Genomic DNA, 18,655 nt, shown 5'->3' with positions numbered 1-18,655 from the left:
AAGCAGATTTGCACTGAAATCTAGTGTGGTGAAGTTAAATGCAGTAGTATTTAAAAAGTCCTTTGAAATGCATTACAATATGACAAACCAAAAACCCTATAGAGAGGCCAGATCATTATTAAGACTGTCAGGTGAAAGTTCCCTGGCTCAATACAGAACTATTCTGAATCATACTGATTGCTGATTTAGTACCTCTCGTTGGCCAACAAATGCCTTTAAAACAAATGACACAGACTGTGGATACTGAACAAGGAACAAGTTCATCTGGCCACTAGACGTCCCTATTCCTCCTCTGAAACGCAGCTGTGAATGTTCATTTTTCTCACTGCACATAATGGAGCTATAAAAAGGAAGACATAAGGAAGTGGCACTTTCCCCAGATATAGCACATTCTTAATACCCCATTCATGAATGAAATAAATGTCGTAATGCTATCCAGATTCAGCTGGCGACTGAGATTGAAATGCCTGCTTCTGTATTACCCGAATTGCAGATTCCCAAAGGTGATCTGGCATGGAGTAATTCTACTGTAAGTCCATAGCACCCTAGGAAGGAGGCTCATTGTCCAAGCATATACCACTCTACAGTAACACTGGATGCTAATTTGAGTCTTGTTATTTCCTTGGTTCAGATACTTTTCAGACACAGACACCCCGTGTTTTATAAGATCAGGCTCAATGCTTTGACTCCTTTCTGTTGCTTAAAAGCAACTGAGTGTTGGATGACTGGAAAAAAAAAAAGCAGATTAGTTATCTCCCTCCCCCATGCACACACACCAAGATTTGTCTTTGGTATATAACAAAAATAAACCTCCCACCAGAGACCTTGGAAATCTTGAACCTTTTTTCCCTCCAGGAGGATTTAATACTTTCCAATGAGCGGCTGTTCATGTGCTTCTCCTTCTTGTTCCTATTCATAGGATCAGATCCTGACTAGCATGCACAACCTCAAAAGAAAAGAAAGACTGAATACAAACTGTTTAAAAAAATAGCCTGTTAAAAGTGTAAGCTAACTAGGGGTTGACACTGTATCCTACCATACGAGTAGCTGCCTTCAAGAGCCTTACCTTATAGGCGACACTGTTTGAAGAATCCACAATGATAAACAGGGGCTTTCTTGTGAAAGGGTAGAGGTCGCCAGGGTGAAGACTGAAAAGAGAAAGGGACGCTTCACAGAGCACTAGAATTGCTGCAAAGCTGTGACAGTGCACAAGTTTCTCAGACACACAGCTGCCCATGTCCAGATAAAAAGCAAGCAGGTTCCCCATGCCCCAGTCCTCAGATTCATCCTCAGAGAGCAACTGCAAAACTAATTTCGTATTCTCTATAATATGGGCTATTGGACTTATTAGCTCTTTCCCAACAAGAGATGTTTATCTTCTTGAGAAGTCATCCACCATTAATTTGAAGTTTTCCAGTAATAACGAATTTATGTTAAGTCACAGTAATACTTTTTGAGTGTTCAAATCATCAGAGTTGCATATTCATTTCTAATTGTTCAAATTCAAGCCAATCTACATTATGATCTCCTGCACTGAAGAGTTTGAATTCAAGAGGCTTTGATGCGTTTTTCTCTATTAAAGACAAATTCTTCTGAATTTGCAGTTGTCACACTCCTGAAACTTACCAGTGCATCTCCTTGTAAGATTGGTTTCGCTTGTGGATAGCATCCCCATTTATAATGTCCCGGTTACTATTTGTCAGAACACCACCAAAATCGTATGGACCTACACATGGCAAAAAGAAAGCTAAAATTAGCAGAGGCAACTCACCTCTGTTATGGATTTAATGATGATATGAAAGGAAGGAAGCAACCACAAATCCCAGAAAACTAAGTGAATCTGAACTACTCCAGTTGTAAGGAAGGGATGGAGGAATGTGGAGACTTTACTAACTACATATTCAATTTATGTATTTTTAGTAGTTATTAGCATCTATCAAATAGAAGTTACGAAGTTGCATTGCTTGCTTCTAATTTATTTATTTGCTATTTATCCACAAACATAATACAAAAGATCCAAATATTGGCTCTTGTTACACTACATAGCAAAAAGATTAAAACCCATTACACATTTCATCCAGGAAAATCAATACCTTTGTAAAATTACTATATGAGCTAGCATATTCTAGATTCAGAATTTGATTAAAAAATAAGGCTAAATCAATCAAAACCCCTGTAGCCTCTCCGAATAGATATAATCTATGCAGATTATATCTGCAGTTATAACACTGCAAAAGGGGAGAAGAGATTGATCAGAGAATGAATATGCTTTCAATACTCCTAGAAAGGACAAAACAGTTTTAACCAGATTTCAAATCTGCAGCAAAGGTTTATTTTTTAAGATTTCAAATACAGAATTCACAATTTTCACATGCACACAGCCTGGACACGTGTTCCAAAGGTAAGCTAAAGAAATATTCTGCTAAATTTGCCCAACTGAGCAACCCGCCTAACTGTCTGATGGAGAGCAAAGATGAAAGTAATGGCTATAAAAAATACCAAATCCTACACCAAAAAAAAGTGCTAGAGATACCAGGAAATACTTCTGCCATTGATATGGGTATGAAATGTCACTAACATTAGTAAAATAAAGTATTAGGACTTCCTCATTCTGTTATACATTTGCAGAGTTGGTTGACCCATATTTGGCCACCAAATGCAATTTTTTCAGGTTTGGATACATAAGACACCTTTCCATTTTAAGGGAAGCTTTGGGAATACAAAATTAGGAACAGAACATACGTTAATTTAGCACTGTTACAAATGTCTCACATGATTTGTCAAACACAAATGGCTTACAGGCGATAAACAGTGCAACTTGCAGCTGCTCTCCCTTTTAATAAGGTAGAATTTTTTGGTCTGTGCAGACTACACTACCTTATTAAAAGAATGCAGTTGTAATGGGATTCACTTCATGAAAACTGAAGTCTGACTATGCAGCTCTTCAGATGACAGAGCCTGGATGCCTCTACAGTAAGGTATTAAGCTGGAACTGTACATGCAGTGAAGTGGACACGTCACAGGCTTTAAAGAACACGGTTTAGTTAGAACCTATCACCAAGTTGCAGCAAAAAGTAAAATGTTAAAAGCATTTAAAAAAATCACTGCCACAATCCAAAGCTGACAGGGATTTTTTTTCCTTTAACATTTTGAGAGCTCTATAAATCATGCACTGGGATGGACAAGGCATGCATCTTATAAAGGAATGCAAGTCTCAAACAGATGAGGCGTGTACAATATTTAGGATGTTAAAAACTTTCTTTTTTTTTTTTTTGCTTAAATTATATAAACAGATCTTTTGACTGTGTTTACTTCAGCCAACCAGTTTTCAGCTTTTAGACTGCAGCTGCATCCAAATATTCTGCTAGTTTGCAAAGAACAGGAAGATGAAGTGAGGGGAATTGCCAAAAATCATGAGAAGGGCTTGAATTGTCAGGTTAACAAGCGTGCAAATAGAACAGTCCCTGCAGACGCTTCAGCCCTTTTACCACCCATCTCTTGACCATATGTTCTCATAATACTGGAGATTGGAAAGAATCACAAAGTGCCATTTAGCCATTTTATTAACTTTGCACTGATGCATCAACTGAGCCATGTGGTCTTCAAAATTGGTGAAGCTTTTAATACTTCAGATGCATCAGAAACCAGACGTGTCCTTTGAAAAGGTCTCAGGTTAATGCACACTAATTAAAACACAGGGAATTAACTATTGTTTGTGGAAAAAAAAGGCTATCTTACTAAGTAGACAGGAGAATAAAATTGACTTGTCTTTTTAAAAGGAGCTTTGTGACATCTTTCTTGGTCACTTGTCCTGGAACATAAAGAGAATTCAAGCCCTGTTCATGACAGGGAGCATTCCTTTATTGTACCTTCACTATCCGAACGACCTGATGGAAACACGCCCGTGGCAGACAAGTAAATCAGCAGTACACTGTTTGCAGGCAGCTCCTGAAATTCAAATAAAAAGAAGAGTGGCAAGGGAAGAAATGTATAAGTTTATTTTAATATTCAATCACCACCTTCATAAATACATTGTCATTTAAGATTGTGCTACTCCTGCCTCTGGCTTCCCTCCACTCTATTCTTCACATGTTCATACACCCTTCCTCACCACATACACCCCCTTCAAATAGGTGAGTACACAGACAAAAATGTAAACTGATGATATGTTCATACTTTTTTTTCCACACAGACCTCCAGGCTGATATTAGAGGTTCAAGCAGCACTAAAAAGGCATCTGCTTCCACATAGACTCCCTTACTATCTAGCCAGATCCGAGGCTTTCCAAGATACAGAAACCAAAAGCTGCCAAGATCCACGCAGACCCTAACTCCCAAACAATTCAGGATCCTAAAGGAGTTCTTTGTTTCCAAATACCCCAGAGTCTGCAACATCTGCCTCTTCCCCCTGACCCTTCTCAGCTGGACAACAAGCACAACACATCCAGGTTTCTGTATAGACCTGTAAAAGAAATCTATTTTCCACCTTTCTAATGGGCTGTCTGCATGAGGAAACAGATGCTTTTAATTTCTGCAAAAGGCTGAGTATGCAGGCACCCAAAATTCTAAGTAGTAAGGATGCACTTCCTTCACCTCACCAGCTGTTTCTTTCCAGTTGTTTATTGAAACAAACTGAAACTTGCTTCTTTATAGGATTCATATTCTGGTTTTACTACTAAATCCTAAGTTGCTGACTTGTACAGTCATATTTAAGCACAATGAGCCCAGCAACTTTGTTAAATTAAAATAAGCACAGCAACTGTATTTAAAAAAGTCTACAAATGTATAGATTACTTACATTGAAGAGAACAGTGGGTAACAAAATAAGACAGGCAGATAAAAATAGAGCACGTGCAGGAGAGAGATGCAATTCAGATGGGATGCAGAACTGGAGACCTACCAGGTGTACAGTGCTTAAGAGCAACAGTTTCTTGACATACTTCCCTGATTTTGGATTGTGTTTGGCACAACATGAACTAGAATAATACTCTTACGATTTTTCTGTTCTCCAGATCTCTTATCTCAAGAAATATTTCCTATATAATATATATAGGAAATAGATAAACTTTATATAGGAAACATTTTTATATATATGCCTGTATATAAAAATATAAATGTCTGTATATATGCGTGTGTACCTACATATGCACAAATAAAATTACTGGATAAGATTAAATCATACGCAACTATTACATTACATCACATTACTTAAGGCTTTCCATAGTATTGCCATGCACCACACTTGATACTGGACAGCTAGTACTAAGACCGCTTGCACAGGAGTTGTTGAAGCTTTGCTTGGAAGATGGCTATATTTTAGCAATGATACAACTGCTGTGTAACAGCAAGCTAGGTGTCTGTCTTAAAATGAATTTTTTTCTTTCCCTTAACAGCAGTCAACAGATTTGCCTTTATTATACAAATTACACATATCTATAATATTTTCATCCTCTCTAAAGATCACATTGAACATTTTAAGAAGGCCAAAAAGGCTTCATTATTTTGAAGTATAAAATATTATCTCAACCACTTTTTATTCAGTGTCACATACCATTCTGGATATTTTTCTATTACAAATAAATTCACCAATTTCACAAACCTTAAATGATGCTGCTAAAAATGTATATAGCTGGCTAAAGGTTGGTTTATAAAGTAGATATTTATGGGGGTTTTCCCGTCTGGCTGGTTTCTCTGTCGACTCCTGTTAAGAAAAAAAACAAACAAAAACACAACACAAAAACCCAACAACCGTATATTACCAAAGCAGTTTCATAACCCTCTAAATTTCTATTTATTAGAATGTTCATCTTCAACATACTTCCCACACAAATGGTCTGCCCATGCTGCATTTCCTACTACGCAGTAAAGCAAGATGTACAGTATTCGAACCAGAACTTTATATTATTCCTCATTTAAATTCGTTACCCAAATCTTTCTTACTTTCTAAAGCATCACCCAAGAAAAGAGTGAAAAAATTCACTCCTCGTCACAATTAAATAAATGAAAATCTACGTATTTCCTTTTGCCTCCACATAAAATATTATTTATGCTTTCTCTGAAGGGGATATTTAACTTTCAGATGACTTAGCAAGCTGATGAACTTATCTGGCTGCATGACTGCTAGAGTGAAAACAAAGGAAGGGGTGAGTGTATACGGGTAAGGACAGGCATGCTTTCAGAAGTACCTCTGCTAGACCAATGTAAACCATTTGTGAAATGATGCTCAAATAGTTGTTTCTGCTATTTTTTAACTATTGAAGGTTTGCTAAGGAAAAAAAAAAGAAGGGGGTGGCGGGGAAGACATTACGTGGATCAAACTCCACAGGTTTGAGCTACTCTTCACTAACTTCTAGTAATAGTTACACCAGCTTTACTAACCTGCTCTGCACAGTGACAATACAGAGAGAGTACACCATTTAAACCAAACCAAACAAACAAACCCCAGTTAAGATCTGTTGCCAGGTTTGTCACTGGCATGGAACTTACCTGCATTCCAGGTTTGTTCATTTGTGACGCTAAATTCATTGGTTCCCTTTCAAGTGCTTGTAGCATTCGGAACATATCAATTGTTAATTCACTGAACTTGACCTGCAAAAGAGTCAAACAGTTTATTCTGCCAGATACAGATTAAACAGTATTTCGTTGGAATTATCCAAGTAAGAGATTCAATTGTATACTAGACAGACCATTTTCTGTCTCTCAGGGATCTGTCAGTGTCATCTTTGAATCTCTAAAGACCTGTGAATGATTTTTAGAAGAGCTCACAGAGGACAAAGTCTATTTATTACTGGTCTACCAGGCCAGTTCACAGTAGTACAGACCCCTACTTCGCAAATTACAGACTTTTCTGGGGTGTTTACAAATCAAGTGCTGAAACCACTATGTACTATGAATTTAGACAAAATCTGAAAAAGATACACAAACTGTAGTTTAGATACAACTCCCTCGCTTACCTGAAAAAAGAGCTCAGAGAGAAGTCATGAAGTCTGTACAACTTCACTATCATCATCATCTAAAAAACAAGATCTTGAATGTCTTTTGAAAACCCCTTCTTGTTGCAACTGAAGTTGCAACAAGCTGGAGTATGTCATGTGAAAGCCTAAGTCAAGCTTTTTCTAGACATATCCCAGAAGCCTCTCATGCTTGAATGTTGTTAAGAACAATCCAGTATATGAAAATCAATTGTATCTACTTAATTGACATGATGAATATAAGCAATAGGTCAGTATCACAGGTCTAACATTTCATTTTTAGCTCTTATTTCTGAGAACATCTTCTTCTTGCTGCCACTGCAAACATCACAATCAAAATATTTTAATGTTCACCTCTATTGGAATCTCTGTTGTATGATCAGAAGGGATGTCACAGGGGGAGGGACTCTGAACTCCAAAGATACAAACCCAGGTCCCCGGAATTTCTTTTACCTGGTTGTTGCAGTTCCCAATAATCAGCGCATCTGCAAGAGCAAGCTGTCCCACTATCATTCCCTGCTCTAGCAATGGAGCTCCTGTTTCAGAAAGCCTGTTAGAGGTGATTACAATGGTGTTGTCATCATTTAAAACCATGACAGGGTCTGCCTAAAAAAAGCAACCAGAATAAATCAGGAATTCAAGAAAACATACAGATTTGCAGTCAGAGAGAAGTCCAAAGGTCTTGTCACTTAGAGTAAATATTTCATAACTGAGGCAGATTTTTTAAATTAATTTGCCATACATCTATTTGTGTATTTGTATGCAGGCTACAGAGTAATGCTGGAAAAGCAACAGGTCTTAGGGACTGCAAGCAAAAACATGGTACAAGCACATGAAGGTACAGCAAATAGAAAAACATACTTCCTCAAAGGACACAAACTCTGCTTCAGCTTTTCTATACCTGAGGAACCAAATGTCATCAACAGCCTTACAAATTCACGCAGAATAAACTAAGCATTCCTACAACACAGAAGAACTCCGCACTATTTTAGTTTGCCTTCCCTTCCTAGAAATAAATAGCAAAAGAGATGAGTGAATGATAATGCTGCCATCCATTCTGGCAATATTTAAATAAATACTCGTGTTACATAGTGACATCTTGTACAAAAGGAGGAAAGTAGAACACTGTCATTTGACAGAATAAAAAGATTTATTTTCCTTTTAACAAACTTTAGAAGTTGGTCACATTACAACTATGCTAAAAGCCTGTCCTGGTTTCGGCTGGGATAGAGTTAATTTTCTTCTTAGTAGCTGGTACAGTGCTGTGGTTTGGATTTAGTGTGAGAATGATGTTGACAACACGCTGATGTTTTAGTTGTTGCTAAGTAGCGCTTATCTTAAGTTAAGGATTTTTCAGTTTCCCATGCTCTGCCAGCAAGCGGGTGTACAAGAAGCTTGGAGGGAGCACGGCCAGGACAGCTGACCAGAACTAGCCAAAGGGATATTCCATATCATAGAACATCATGCCCAGTATATAAATGGGGGGAATTGGCCAGGGAGGGCGGATCGCTGCTCGGTCAGCGGGTGGTGAGCAATCGCATTGTGCATCACTTGTCTTTTCTTGGGTTTTATTTATCTTTTTTTTGTTATATTCCTTTTCATTACAATTATTATTATATTTTTTTATTATTATTAGTTAGTATTATATTTTATTTTACTTCAGTTATTAAACTGCTCTTATCTCAACCCACGAGTTCTACTTTTTTTTCCCGATCCTCCTCCCCACCCCACTGGGAGGGGGGAGTGGTGTGTGATGCTGAGTTGCTGGCTGGGGTTAAACCACGACAGAGCCTATCTGCCATGCTTACACCGTATTTTCCATTATATACTGCTTATGCATTGCCAGTGTAATAGACCAGTACTCCAACGAAGTACACTTTGAAACATATCAAAACATCAGCAAATTGGATTGGCTTCCACAAAAACAGAACTAGAGTTGGCAGTCTCTCCAAAATATTGACCATGATAACTGCTGTACTTTCAATTCCACTATTTTCTGAACACCAAGAGCAAAAACAGTTAGGTGACCAAGTGTATCTCAGCTTCATGCTTCTGTCTTCAATATGTTACATGAACAGGTCTGAATTCAGACACTTTAACGGCTGTCACTGTTACACTACTGTGAACACATTTCAATGATTAAATCAGACAGGAATACTGTCCCTGCACGTGGCACACCTGCTTACCACACAGAGGTGGTGATACAGGAACACTTCAGTGAACAAGTCAGAAAATTTTAAACTAACAACTAAAAGGGAATGGTATTCTCACCTCAATAAATGCTGCCACTTCCTGAAGAACCAGGTTCCACTCCACCTGATCTTCAGTATTAAAACGATGAGTGTAGTCTTCAATTTCATCTGACAGCTCCTGATGTAAAAAGTTCAAAGACAGCCATAGTCACTTCTTAAACTGAGAGCTTAACAGGCAGTCAGTAACTTTACAATTTGGTTAGCTATGCTGGCCTTTAAGAATAATAAAAAAACCAAAAAACTTGAGAACATATGCAGCACACTTATGACTAACATGCCAGCCAAAACGCGCTCTTTCAGAGGACAGAATGCCAATGTTACACTGAGTTTTGGCAATGCAAAGTGTCTTTTAAGTAGGTCCAAATGCAAAGAATATCTGGAGTTAAGTATAACTATCCCACTCACAGCTATGTCACTGGTTATTACCATAAGCAATGGATATCAAGGACTCAAATTTCAGCTTACAAGTAACTTTAAATACATTGAGAAAGTGAATGGCATGGCTTTTTTAGCTGCTACTAAGCTAAGCTAGCAGTTCAAGTAAGCTTAGACACAAAGACAGTAATGCAACCTACACAAAACTGTCAATACCAGAAGCTGCTTGCAGCAAGGTTGTTGAGGGGTTTGGGAAGCATATGCTGTCAGGAGGAGCACGCTGTTCCTTTGTTGTAGTTAAAGGGTACCTCCCTGTCTAGGCTGCAGCTATTGGAGTATTTTTACTTGGTGTTCAAACAATGCTATCAAATCATTTGAGCTTAAAGTGTCATTATTAAATGTCTGATTCATAGAAGATGTCAGATATACTAGAAAAGCAATGATCAACATTGGCCTGTACTCTATTTGTTGTACCTAAAGACTTGTTTTTATAGGCATTCAGTGCTTTACTCCCACAGCAGAAACATATGCAGTTCCAGCCTCTCCAATTTCATAGTAACAGCTACATCATTGCCCTGGTTTCGGCTGGGATAGAGTTAATTTTCTTCCCAGTAGCTGGTATAGTGCTGCGTTTCAGATTTAGTATGAGAATAATGTTGATAACACACTGATGGTTTTAGTTGTTGCTAAGTAGTGTTTATACTAAGTCAAGGATTTTTCAGCTTCTCATGCCCAGCCAGCAAGAAGGCTGGAGGGGCACAAGAAGCTGGGAGGGGACACAGCCAGGACAGCTGACCCCAACTGGCCAAAGCGGTATTCCATACTGTATGACATCATGCCCAGTATATAAACTGGGGGGAGTTGGCTGGGAGGGGTGGATCGTTGCTCGGGATCTAACTGGGCATCGGTCAGCGACTGCTGAGCAACTGCATTGTGCATCACTTGTTTTGTATATTCTAATTCTTTTAGTATTATTATTGTCATGTTGCTATTACTATCATCATTATTATTATTTTCTTCCTTTCTGTCCTATTAAACTGTCTTTATCTCAACCAAAGAGTTTTGGGGTTTTTTTCAATTCTCGCCCCCATCCCACTGTGAGGGAGCGGCTGCGTTGTGCTTAGTTGCTGGCTGGGGTTAAACCACAACAATCATTTAGCAAGGTTTAATTTTGATGGGTCTCTGGAAGGTGCAAAATGTATTCAGGATGTGTTCTAGACATGGGACAGAGTGACAGCAGTTCGGAAGGGAAGAGAAATAAGCTCAACATCATGCCAGGAGACACTGGCTTTCCAAGCAACAGTGTGTCATGAAGACTTGCTGGGGGAGATTCCACCAATGTCTTAAATCCACTACAGGAATGAAGATGTACTCAAAAGTTATCAGATGATCCCCACATTTTGAGATGAATAACATGCATCTTACAGTTTATTCCTAATTAACTATATAAATTTGTAAAGTTTTTCTCTAGCCAAATGTTTACATCATACTGAATCTTTCCATAGCTCTAGTCATGTTATTCCTTCCTTCTGTGGCATCCAACAGCACAATCAATTAAATGAGGAAAAAAAATGAAAAGCTATGCTGCTGCAGCAGCTAACATCATAGATCTAATGAGTGATATTTCAACTGAAATAGACTATCTTATGGATTCCTTAATTAGCAGAAAAGCCCTGGAAAACCCACAACCTCCCACCCCTTAGCAACTTTATCCTCATTTTAACATACCTTTACAAGGTCCTTTACAACATCCATTTTGTTGAGCAAGAGACAAACCACTATAAACCTTGCATAGTAACGCAGCTTCTTAACCACTAATTCAGGCCTAAACACAACAACAAAAACACCACAGCCAAATTTGAGATTAAAATAGAACATAGGTAGGCAGCAGGGATAAGGCAGAGGAGGAGTTTAAGACCAGAGCAAGGCTGAACGCTCCGCAGATTAAGAGTACTAACTGAATTCATGTGGAGATCCATAGCTACCTGGCTGCTTAGAGATTTATTTAAAATGGAGTACAGGGACATAAAATATACATCAAGAAAGCCACAGCCTCCCCCTTCCCCACAGTCTCCTTACATGAGAACAGGCATGGGAGTCAGATATAATCGCTGGCTCTTCAAACCTTTTGACAGTTCATGGGCACTATCTGACCCCACTGCATCCCGTGATATCACAGCTGGCTCAGAGTTCACCCACCTGGGACAACTTAGAGATCTGCAAGTCAGCATAGCCCACAATTACTCATCCATTTCTAAAATCTTCTGACAGCATCTAGAAACATGCTTGGTCAATCCTACCTTGTCTGAAACAGCTCAAGCACTCAGACTGAAAATGAGAGGTTTTTAAGAGAGAAGATAATAGGATCAACAGATATCAGAAGAGAGCAGGGAAACTTTCATCTTTTTCTGGCACACAGGTGCATTCAGACATCAGCAAGACTAGAGACGTACAATTAGTTTAAGTCCAGAGATCCTTGAATGCTTGGCAGGAAACTCCCTAACAAGCCTTCTGCATTTATCATGATGATGACTTCAGATAATTTCTTCTTTAACTTTACTTTGATGAGGGAACCCAGGTTTACTGGCTAGATTGTAAGATCAGGATCCAGAACTGAGTTCTCTGCCTATTCTTATTTATATCTGTCTATGTTCTTGGCAGGCAGCACATTTTCTGCACTGCCACAACACAGCCCTGCTTTGAGTGTACCTTTCTCAGTATAGTGTCTTAAAAGGAAGATTTTATGCTTCCTGAAGCTCTTGGACCTTGTCCCAGTCAGTTACAGAGGGCTGTTGTATTGCAGTACTAACTGATGTTCCCCTGAAAAGCCTGATTAGAATCAAACATGTTCCTCTGCTTCAGCCCAACTGACCGATCTTCCAGCCACAGCATACTAGGTCCCAGCACTGATACTGCTCAGGACTCAAAATGACAAAACTTTGGGGCTAACAGCTTTCCAGCCAGGACCAGATAATAGAATATTCCTCCAGTCATACAGCAAAGCTTTTATTTATACTGAGGTTTTTAATCATGGCAGGAGGATTAAAAGAAGCTTCCTTCAACAACACTGATTTTATCCCAGTTATGCTCCTACAGTTTCTAGTTATTTGCCGCTTTCATACACCGTTCTAGTCTTGAAAAAACAAGGGCATTCATTCAGACATACCTGTCTTCTTTGTTGACTTGGGAGTAGTATGACCTCTGCCTAATTGCTGAATAGAAGGAGAAAGCTTCATTGAGATAGCTGGTTTCTGAAGTGCGCAAGCTGCAGAGGAAGAATCAGATTAGCTCACTGCTTCAGATGGAAATCCATGCCAAACCCTCCCTTCCTGCCCCCTCAACCATCTTGTGCATCAATGGCAAAACTCCTTCCTCAAGTAATATCGTATGAAAGCCAGACTCTCATTCTTTGTGCCTGCTGGGAAGACAGATTTCAGAGCTTGGATTCTATTTCAGATAACAATCAAATCTGCCCATCTTGTACCCACATGTACAGGTGACAGGTTAATTGAAAAGTTTAAAGGAACATTAAGCTCCCAAACTTGTAAATCACACTTCTGCACAACAGTCAAATGCAGCACACGTGGAAGACTTAGAGACCCTTTTGAGGTAGGAGATAAGTCCTTAGGCAGTATCAACGTGACTAGCAATGTGGTATTGGGCTCACAGGTGCCTTTCTCTGCAGCATCCCCATGCAGTCCCAAGGGCCTTCTCATTCAGAAACAGGCATCATGACTCAACTGATACATTGATTTCTCCTGACTGAGTATCCAGATGTTTGGCATGGAGCTGCCACTAACACTGCATTCCCCTACTGAATCCTTTTCTGTGCTTACTTACTAATAATGGTAATAGAGCTGCCCAATCTTGGAAGCAATTTCCCCAATTTGCCACCGCTTCAACCCATACCGATTGTCCAATACTTGTCTATTTCGCAAGAGAGAAAAGAAAGATTAAAAGGCATTCCAGAATTTCTCAGAACATCACACCAGACAAGACAAAGAGCCATTGTAGGGCCAAATTCAGCTTTCATTACTGGTGTGGCATTCCCAGTAGCAGTCCCTCACAGAGCCAACAGCACTGCATACACACACCAGAACAAGGACCATTTATCTTGCATAAACTTGCGAGAGCTAGACATAAGTATGTTGCACAAAATACACACAACAAAAGGTCACAACTTCTCAGGAGAACACTCAGACTACGCAGCCAATGTAAGGTGTGAAAGATCAGAGCCCACGCTGCAGCAAGACGCTTCACACCATTCCAGATGGATTCTGCACTGCAGAAGCCATCATCCCTGCTTCTCCTTGGTAATATATTAAAGCAACATGCATTCAAGTAGAGCAAAAGGTTTTGTTAAAAAAGTCACACTGAAAATTCTGCAACATTTTAATTCATTAGACTGAGAGCACTACAGGAAGTGACTATTCCCTCCCTTCATGCTTGAATAACACAGTGAAATCTCAATCTTAACTGGGGCCCTAGGCATACCAGAGATTAAAGTTGCACTTAAATCCACAGAACACGTCTGCCTACAACATCCTCTTACCGATGTTGCTGTTGAAACTTCCAGAGTTTGGTGTAAACGTCAAATGTTCGCCCAAAATAGGATTGCCACTGCTTTTGCCCATACTGAGGTAAATCCCTGCAACAGACAAGTGACAAACGCAGAGTTACAGAGTAGATTCTAGTCCGTCCAGTGTGACGGCAGCGTATTTGTGTCAATGTCAGAACAGCTTTGTTCAGAATTGACTTGAAATGCTTTATAACGCTGCCTGCACCCAGAACTACAAGAACCATGATTCCTGTAGTTTCTCAAAACCTGTTGTTACTGGAATCTGCAAGGAAATTCAGTTTAGCTTGTAGGAAGTACACATATCAAGATCTGACCATAGTATCCCTAAAAACATGCCACAAGCCAGACAGCGTATTCATTTAACATATATACTAGAAAAGACTGCATATGCATATATATGAGAAAGAAGCATGTATTGGGGGGATGAAGAAATTCTTCAGTGCTGTCTCCTAATTATCGCTTCCTACTTTGAGACGAATTCTCTAGGCACTTCTCAAATGCAAAAGGACTAAAGTTATCAGTGTTTATAAAGGTCCCATGCATTTTGCAAATCTTGTGAGTGATTGCCTACATTTAATCACTGTTTGGGGACACAGAGAGCCAATGTCTCAAACTGCCTGAGCTCTGCAGGTTCCATACAAACAAGAACGATGCTATAACATCAAACTGAAGGTGTGCAGCTTAACCATAAGTTTTTTGAAGTAAAACTTTTCCTACTAAGACAATAACTAGGCCTTCAAACGCAAGAACCATAATTCAATCACTTATTCAAAGAACAGCAGAATTATTCTAGTTATTCTAGTGTCTATTGCCAGTCAATATCCACAATCCTTAATGTCCTACCCGAAAGCACTTGTCCAGCTGCAGACTGACAGTCTCCCTGCACAGACCCCTTACGAAAGGCTGACTCTCCCTCCCCAAAAAGTTCAACAAGATGGGTCCTGTCCAACAGCTTCCACCAGTTATACATGTAGACATTCACTTTTAAGTTAGTTATGAAACATATGGTATATTTACAGTGTATTTATACAGTATTTATTATGAACACATGACACACTGTTGACATGATCCTGTTCTCTCCAGACGTGCTTGGGATTCTGGAATGGCTACTCCAACACACAAAATAGCAGCAGATGGAAGCAGTGCTCTCCATGAGCGAGTTAACATGAGTCAAGTGATTGGATATGTGCAAAAACATTGGTATTTATGGACAAATACAGTCTAAAGGGCAAAAAGGAATCCATGCTCTCTAACCCCTGTAAACATGCCTTTATCAAGGTTCCTCAATATTAACAGGTTCTCAACAGCATCAGAAGAACAGGCCTACAAATAATCACTCCAAATAGGAAATGACCATGTTCCTACATGCATTTTTCAAGATGTGATTGAAAACATCTTACCGTCTTGCTAAAAGACAAGTAATTTTATGGTTATATGCACAGAAAGCTAAATTGGACTCTTAAAATATCACAGTAAAAAAAAAACCTACCCACGAGCAAGCAGAATAATCTAATGGAAATTAGTTCATTTAGACTCATTTAGACTGATAATATTTCTTGCTACTCATTAAGGAAATAATCTTTTTTAAATGGATGAGGCTGTTCACTGTGTTTGAGAAACAGACCCTATAACATCATACATAAATCAGCTGTCCAAATGTCACCAGGTCAAGCAAGCATACGGATGCTCACAGCTAACATTCACTGGGTCAGGTTACATCATCACCCCAACATTCATCACCCTCTAACTCATAGTTAGTGATATGTCAGAACCTGAGACCTTCCGGTTTTTTCATATCAGTCTCCAGCGCTATAAGGCGAGTTAGTCAATCCAGTTCAGTTCTGCTTTCATACCTCCACTCGATTTCCACCCTGTGATATATTTCCCTCTACCTCCACCCCACAACTATGATGTAATCCTAAGGATTTTAGCTTTAAAGGTTTGTGCTCTCAATCCTAACAGAAGGCCGTCTCCTGGGAGTTACTTGAACCTTGGAACAAATGCCACAGAGAAGACCAAAACCCCTCAGTCTCACTGAGCACATTGCCTACAAATCTATACTGAAGCTCATTCAAAGGAGGTATACAACTCTGTAAGTGGAAGTGGAACAGCTTTTTCAAGACGGCATAAGCTTTCATTTGATTCAAGAATGATTTCTTCAGGGAATGCTCTCTCAAATCACTGTGCTGGTTAACGTACCATCCAACACCTCAGGCTTCAGCAGACGGGCACAGAAAAGCAGCATATTCCGCTTCCAAGCCTGGGAGGTCGAGACTGAGGGAAACACCACCTTTTGGAAACCATGCCATGTCCTCTGGAGGAGTAAGACAAGCAAAGCAGTACACTACGATTTCCAGAGCAGCGTACTGGCGCGTTTCTGCTAACTGTAATTGCTTTAACAGCACCCTAGGTAGAAAAGGAAATTAATATTCCTTTGCTCATCAGCCAACTGTACTTCCCACACAGCTTGAAGGGACCTAGCTTAGTTACTACATGTAAAATGAATCCGTTATCAGCTATGACTCTTACCAGCCTGGAAAACCATTCCAGTACTTGCTGCTGCTATTCTATGAAGACACCAAGGAATCTGGGCAGGATTTTACAAAAAAAAAAAAAAAAAAAAAAAAAAAAAAATCCCCTAAAACTTGCAATTGGCTGCTCAACATCTTGGAACATACTTTGGTGTAGTGAGGGGTAAAGAGGAGTATAAACATGTGCTTCAGGGCACCAACCTCTTCATCCAAATATAGCTTGATACAAACACATGGAAATTTAAAGCAGTTACTGCAATGAATGATTCACCGCTTTCTATTGTTGTAATAGATGTAAACATTTTAGCTGAACAAAAGAAGTTAAGAAACTGTCCAAACACATGCCTAAGATATATTGCAGGCTTTGATATAGCAGGAGGTAGTGTTAAATTTAATTAGCACATCCACAAGTTTCAATTTAAAAAAAAAATTAAAATAAAAAGTGAGTACAAATACAAAACAACACTAAAATTGATCATTTAAAAAAAAAATAATAAAAAAAAAAAAATCAAAGTTCCCTGGCACTAACTTAAAGAATGACTGAATGAGCAAGTTGACTCAAAGAACCCTACCAGTAGTAAATTGGGCTTTCTAGGCCAAGTTGCTTAGGACATTTGAGCAAAGTTCTAACACAAGGAAACAAGAAAACATACCCTTCTCTCAAACACTGAGAAGCAGGTATGTGCACAAATTAAGAAATAAGCAGGTAACTATTTGCTGATCATGCTTATGCATATATCCCTCATCAGTAAGCTAATACGCTCTCTATACCTCACCTGTCATCTTCCCTTGCACACCCGTCACCCCCTCGATTCTGTACCTTCCTCTGTACGAGCCTAAGCATTCTTATAAAATTAATCTCATCTTATAAAATGAATCTCACTGCGCTGCATTAGTTTTGAATATATGAAAATTAGTGGTGTTTGAAAAAGCCTCTGTTAGCGCAGTGCACACGTGTTTGGCCGTTGCTGTCCACAGTCACTGCTGGGTGTCTGCGTGTATATTTCTCAAGCGGCGTGCTCTCCTAATTGCAGCTGGCATAGCTGCACAATACCATGCGATTCCTCGGCTCCCCAGGGAACAGGAAAGATCTCCATGGAAACAGACAGTAGCACTTGTTCTTTTGATAGTATTCTGACATGGCTGTAATAAAACTTCATTTATGACAATACATTACCGTGGTTTCACCACAGATTTTTGCAGACAAGAGCTGCTACTGCTGCCATCCATTTACTGTTTTGTGTTCTGAACATCATGCATGTCGCTCCCATGTATCAAGAAATTTTGCTGTGAGAAAATGGATGCATAAGCAAAAGAGGACATTTAGTGCAGTTTTTTTTAATCGGACCAGAGGATCTGCATTATTTGGTGAGAAATAGCCCAAAAGAATACTGAAGACTTGGTTGATTGCAGAGTGGATTATTAATACAGCTCCTCCCACTGAAGGAGACAGGGAATATATGATCCAGAAGCAATTACACACCCAACTTGAGAGCAGACGACCTACATTATAGCAAGACATTTTGCTACTTCCAGATCTACAGAAGGATACTAGAGCAGTATGGAGAGAAAAAGGCAACAGCCTCAATTTCCTCTGGGATGTGCCTGGCTGAGGATGCTGGCTACAGAACAGGCAGTGGTAGGGGTACTCACTCATGCTGTTACTGATGACGATCAGCTTTACAGGAGTGACGAAGTGGCAGCAAGAAGGAATTCAGATGCAGAGGAGGGAATGGAGATGCTTTGATTTAGGACAGTTCTATCCAGACAAGGAAGACAGTTACACACGTCATTACAATAGCCTCCAACAACCAGTGGAAACCGTTTCCAATTTCTTGGCTTTTAAAACATTCCAAACTGGACATGAAGACACAAACTCAGATGTTCTAAAAGGATGGGTTTCTCACACTGGGCACAGGAGACTGGTTCCCTTGCCACACTAGAGTGG

General features: G+C 39.4%; 1 protein-coding gene across 1 annotated transcript in view; it reads right to left on the bottom strand.

Moving 5' to 3' along the window:
- Positions 1-18,655, bottom strand: part of SCAI (suppressor of cancer cell invasion) — a 46,759-nt gene that overhangs the window by 9,150 nt on the left and 18,954 nt on the right. The window contains exons 4-14 of the mRNA XM_050908167.1: positions 14,150-14,245; positions 13,438-13,524; positions 12,764-12,862; positions 11,326-11,422; positions 9,242-9,340; positions 7,424-7,576; positions 6,486-6,587; positions 5,599-5,700; positions 3,870-3,948; positions 1,627-1,726; positions 1,067-1,148 (exon numbers count right to left, since the gene is read on the bottom strand). Of these exons, the coding sequence (XP_050764124.1) occupies positions 1,067-1,148; positions 1,627-1,726; positions 3,870-3,948; positions 5,599-5,700; positions 6,486-6,587; positions 7,424-7,576; positions 9,242-9,340; positions 11,326-11,422; positions 12,764-12,862; positions 13,438-13,524; positions 14,150-14,245 (1,096 nt within the window). The remainder of the gene's footprint in view (positions 1-1,066; positions 1,149-1,626; positions 1,727-3,869; positions 3,949-5,598; positions 5,701-6,485; positions 6,588-7,423; positions 7,577-9,241; positions 9,341-11,325; positions 11,423-12,763; positions 12,863-13,437; positions 13,525-14,149; positions 14,246-18,655) is intronic.

The sequence above is a fragment of the Gymnogyps californianus genome, chromosome 18 (assembly GCF_018139145.2).
Source record: "Gymnogyps californianus isolate 813 chromosome 18, ASM1813914v2, whole genome shotgun sequence".
Taxonomy (NCBI): domain Eukaryota; kingdom Metazoa; phylum Chordata; class Aves; order Accipitriformes; family Cathartidae; genus Gymnogyps; species Gymnogyps californianus.
Note: the sequence above shows the minus strand (reverse complement) of the source record. Positions and strands in the feature narration are given on the sequence as shown.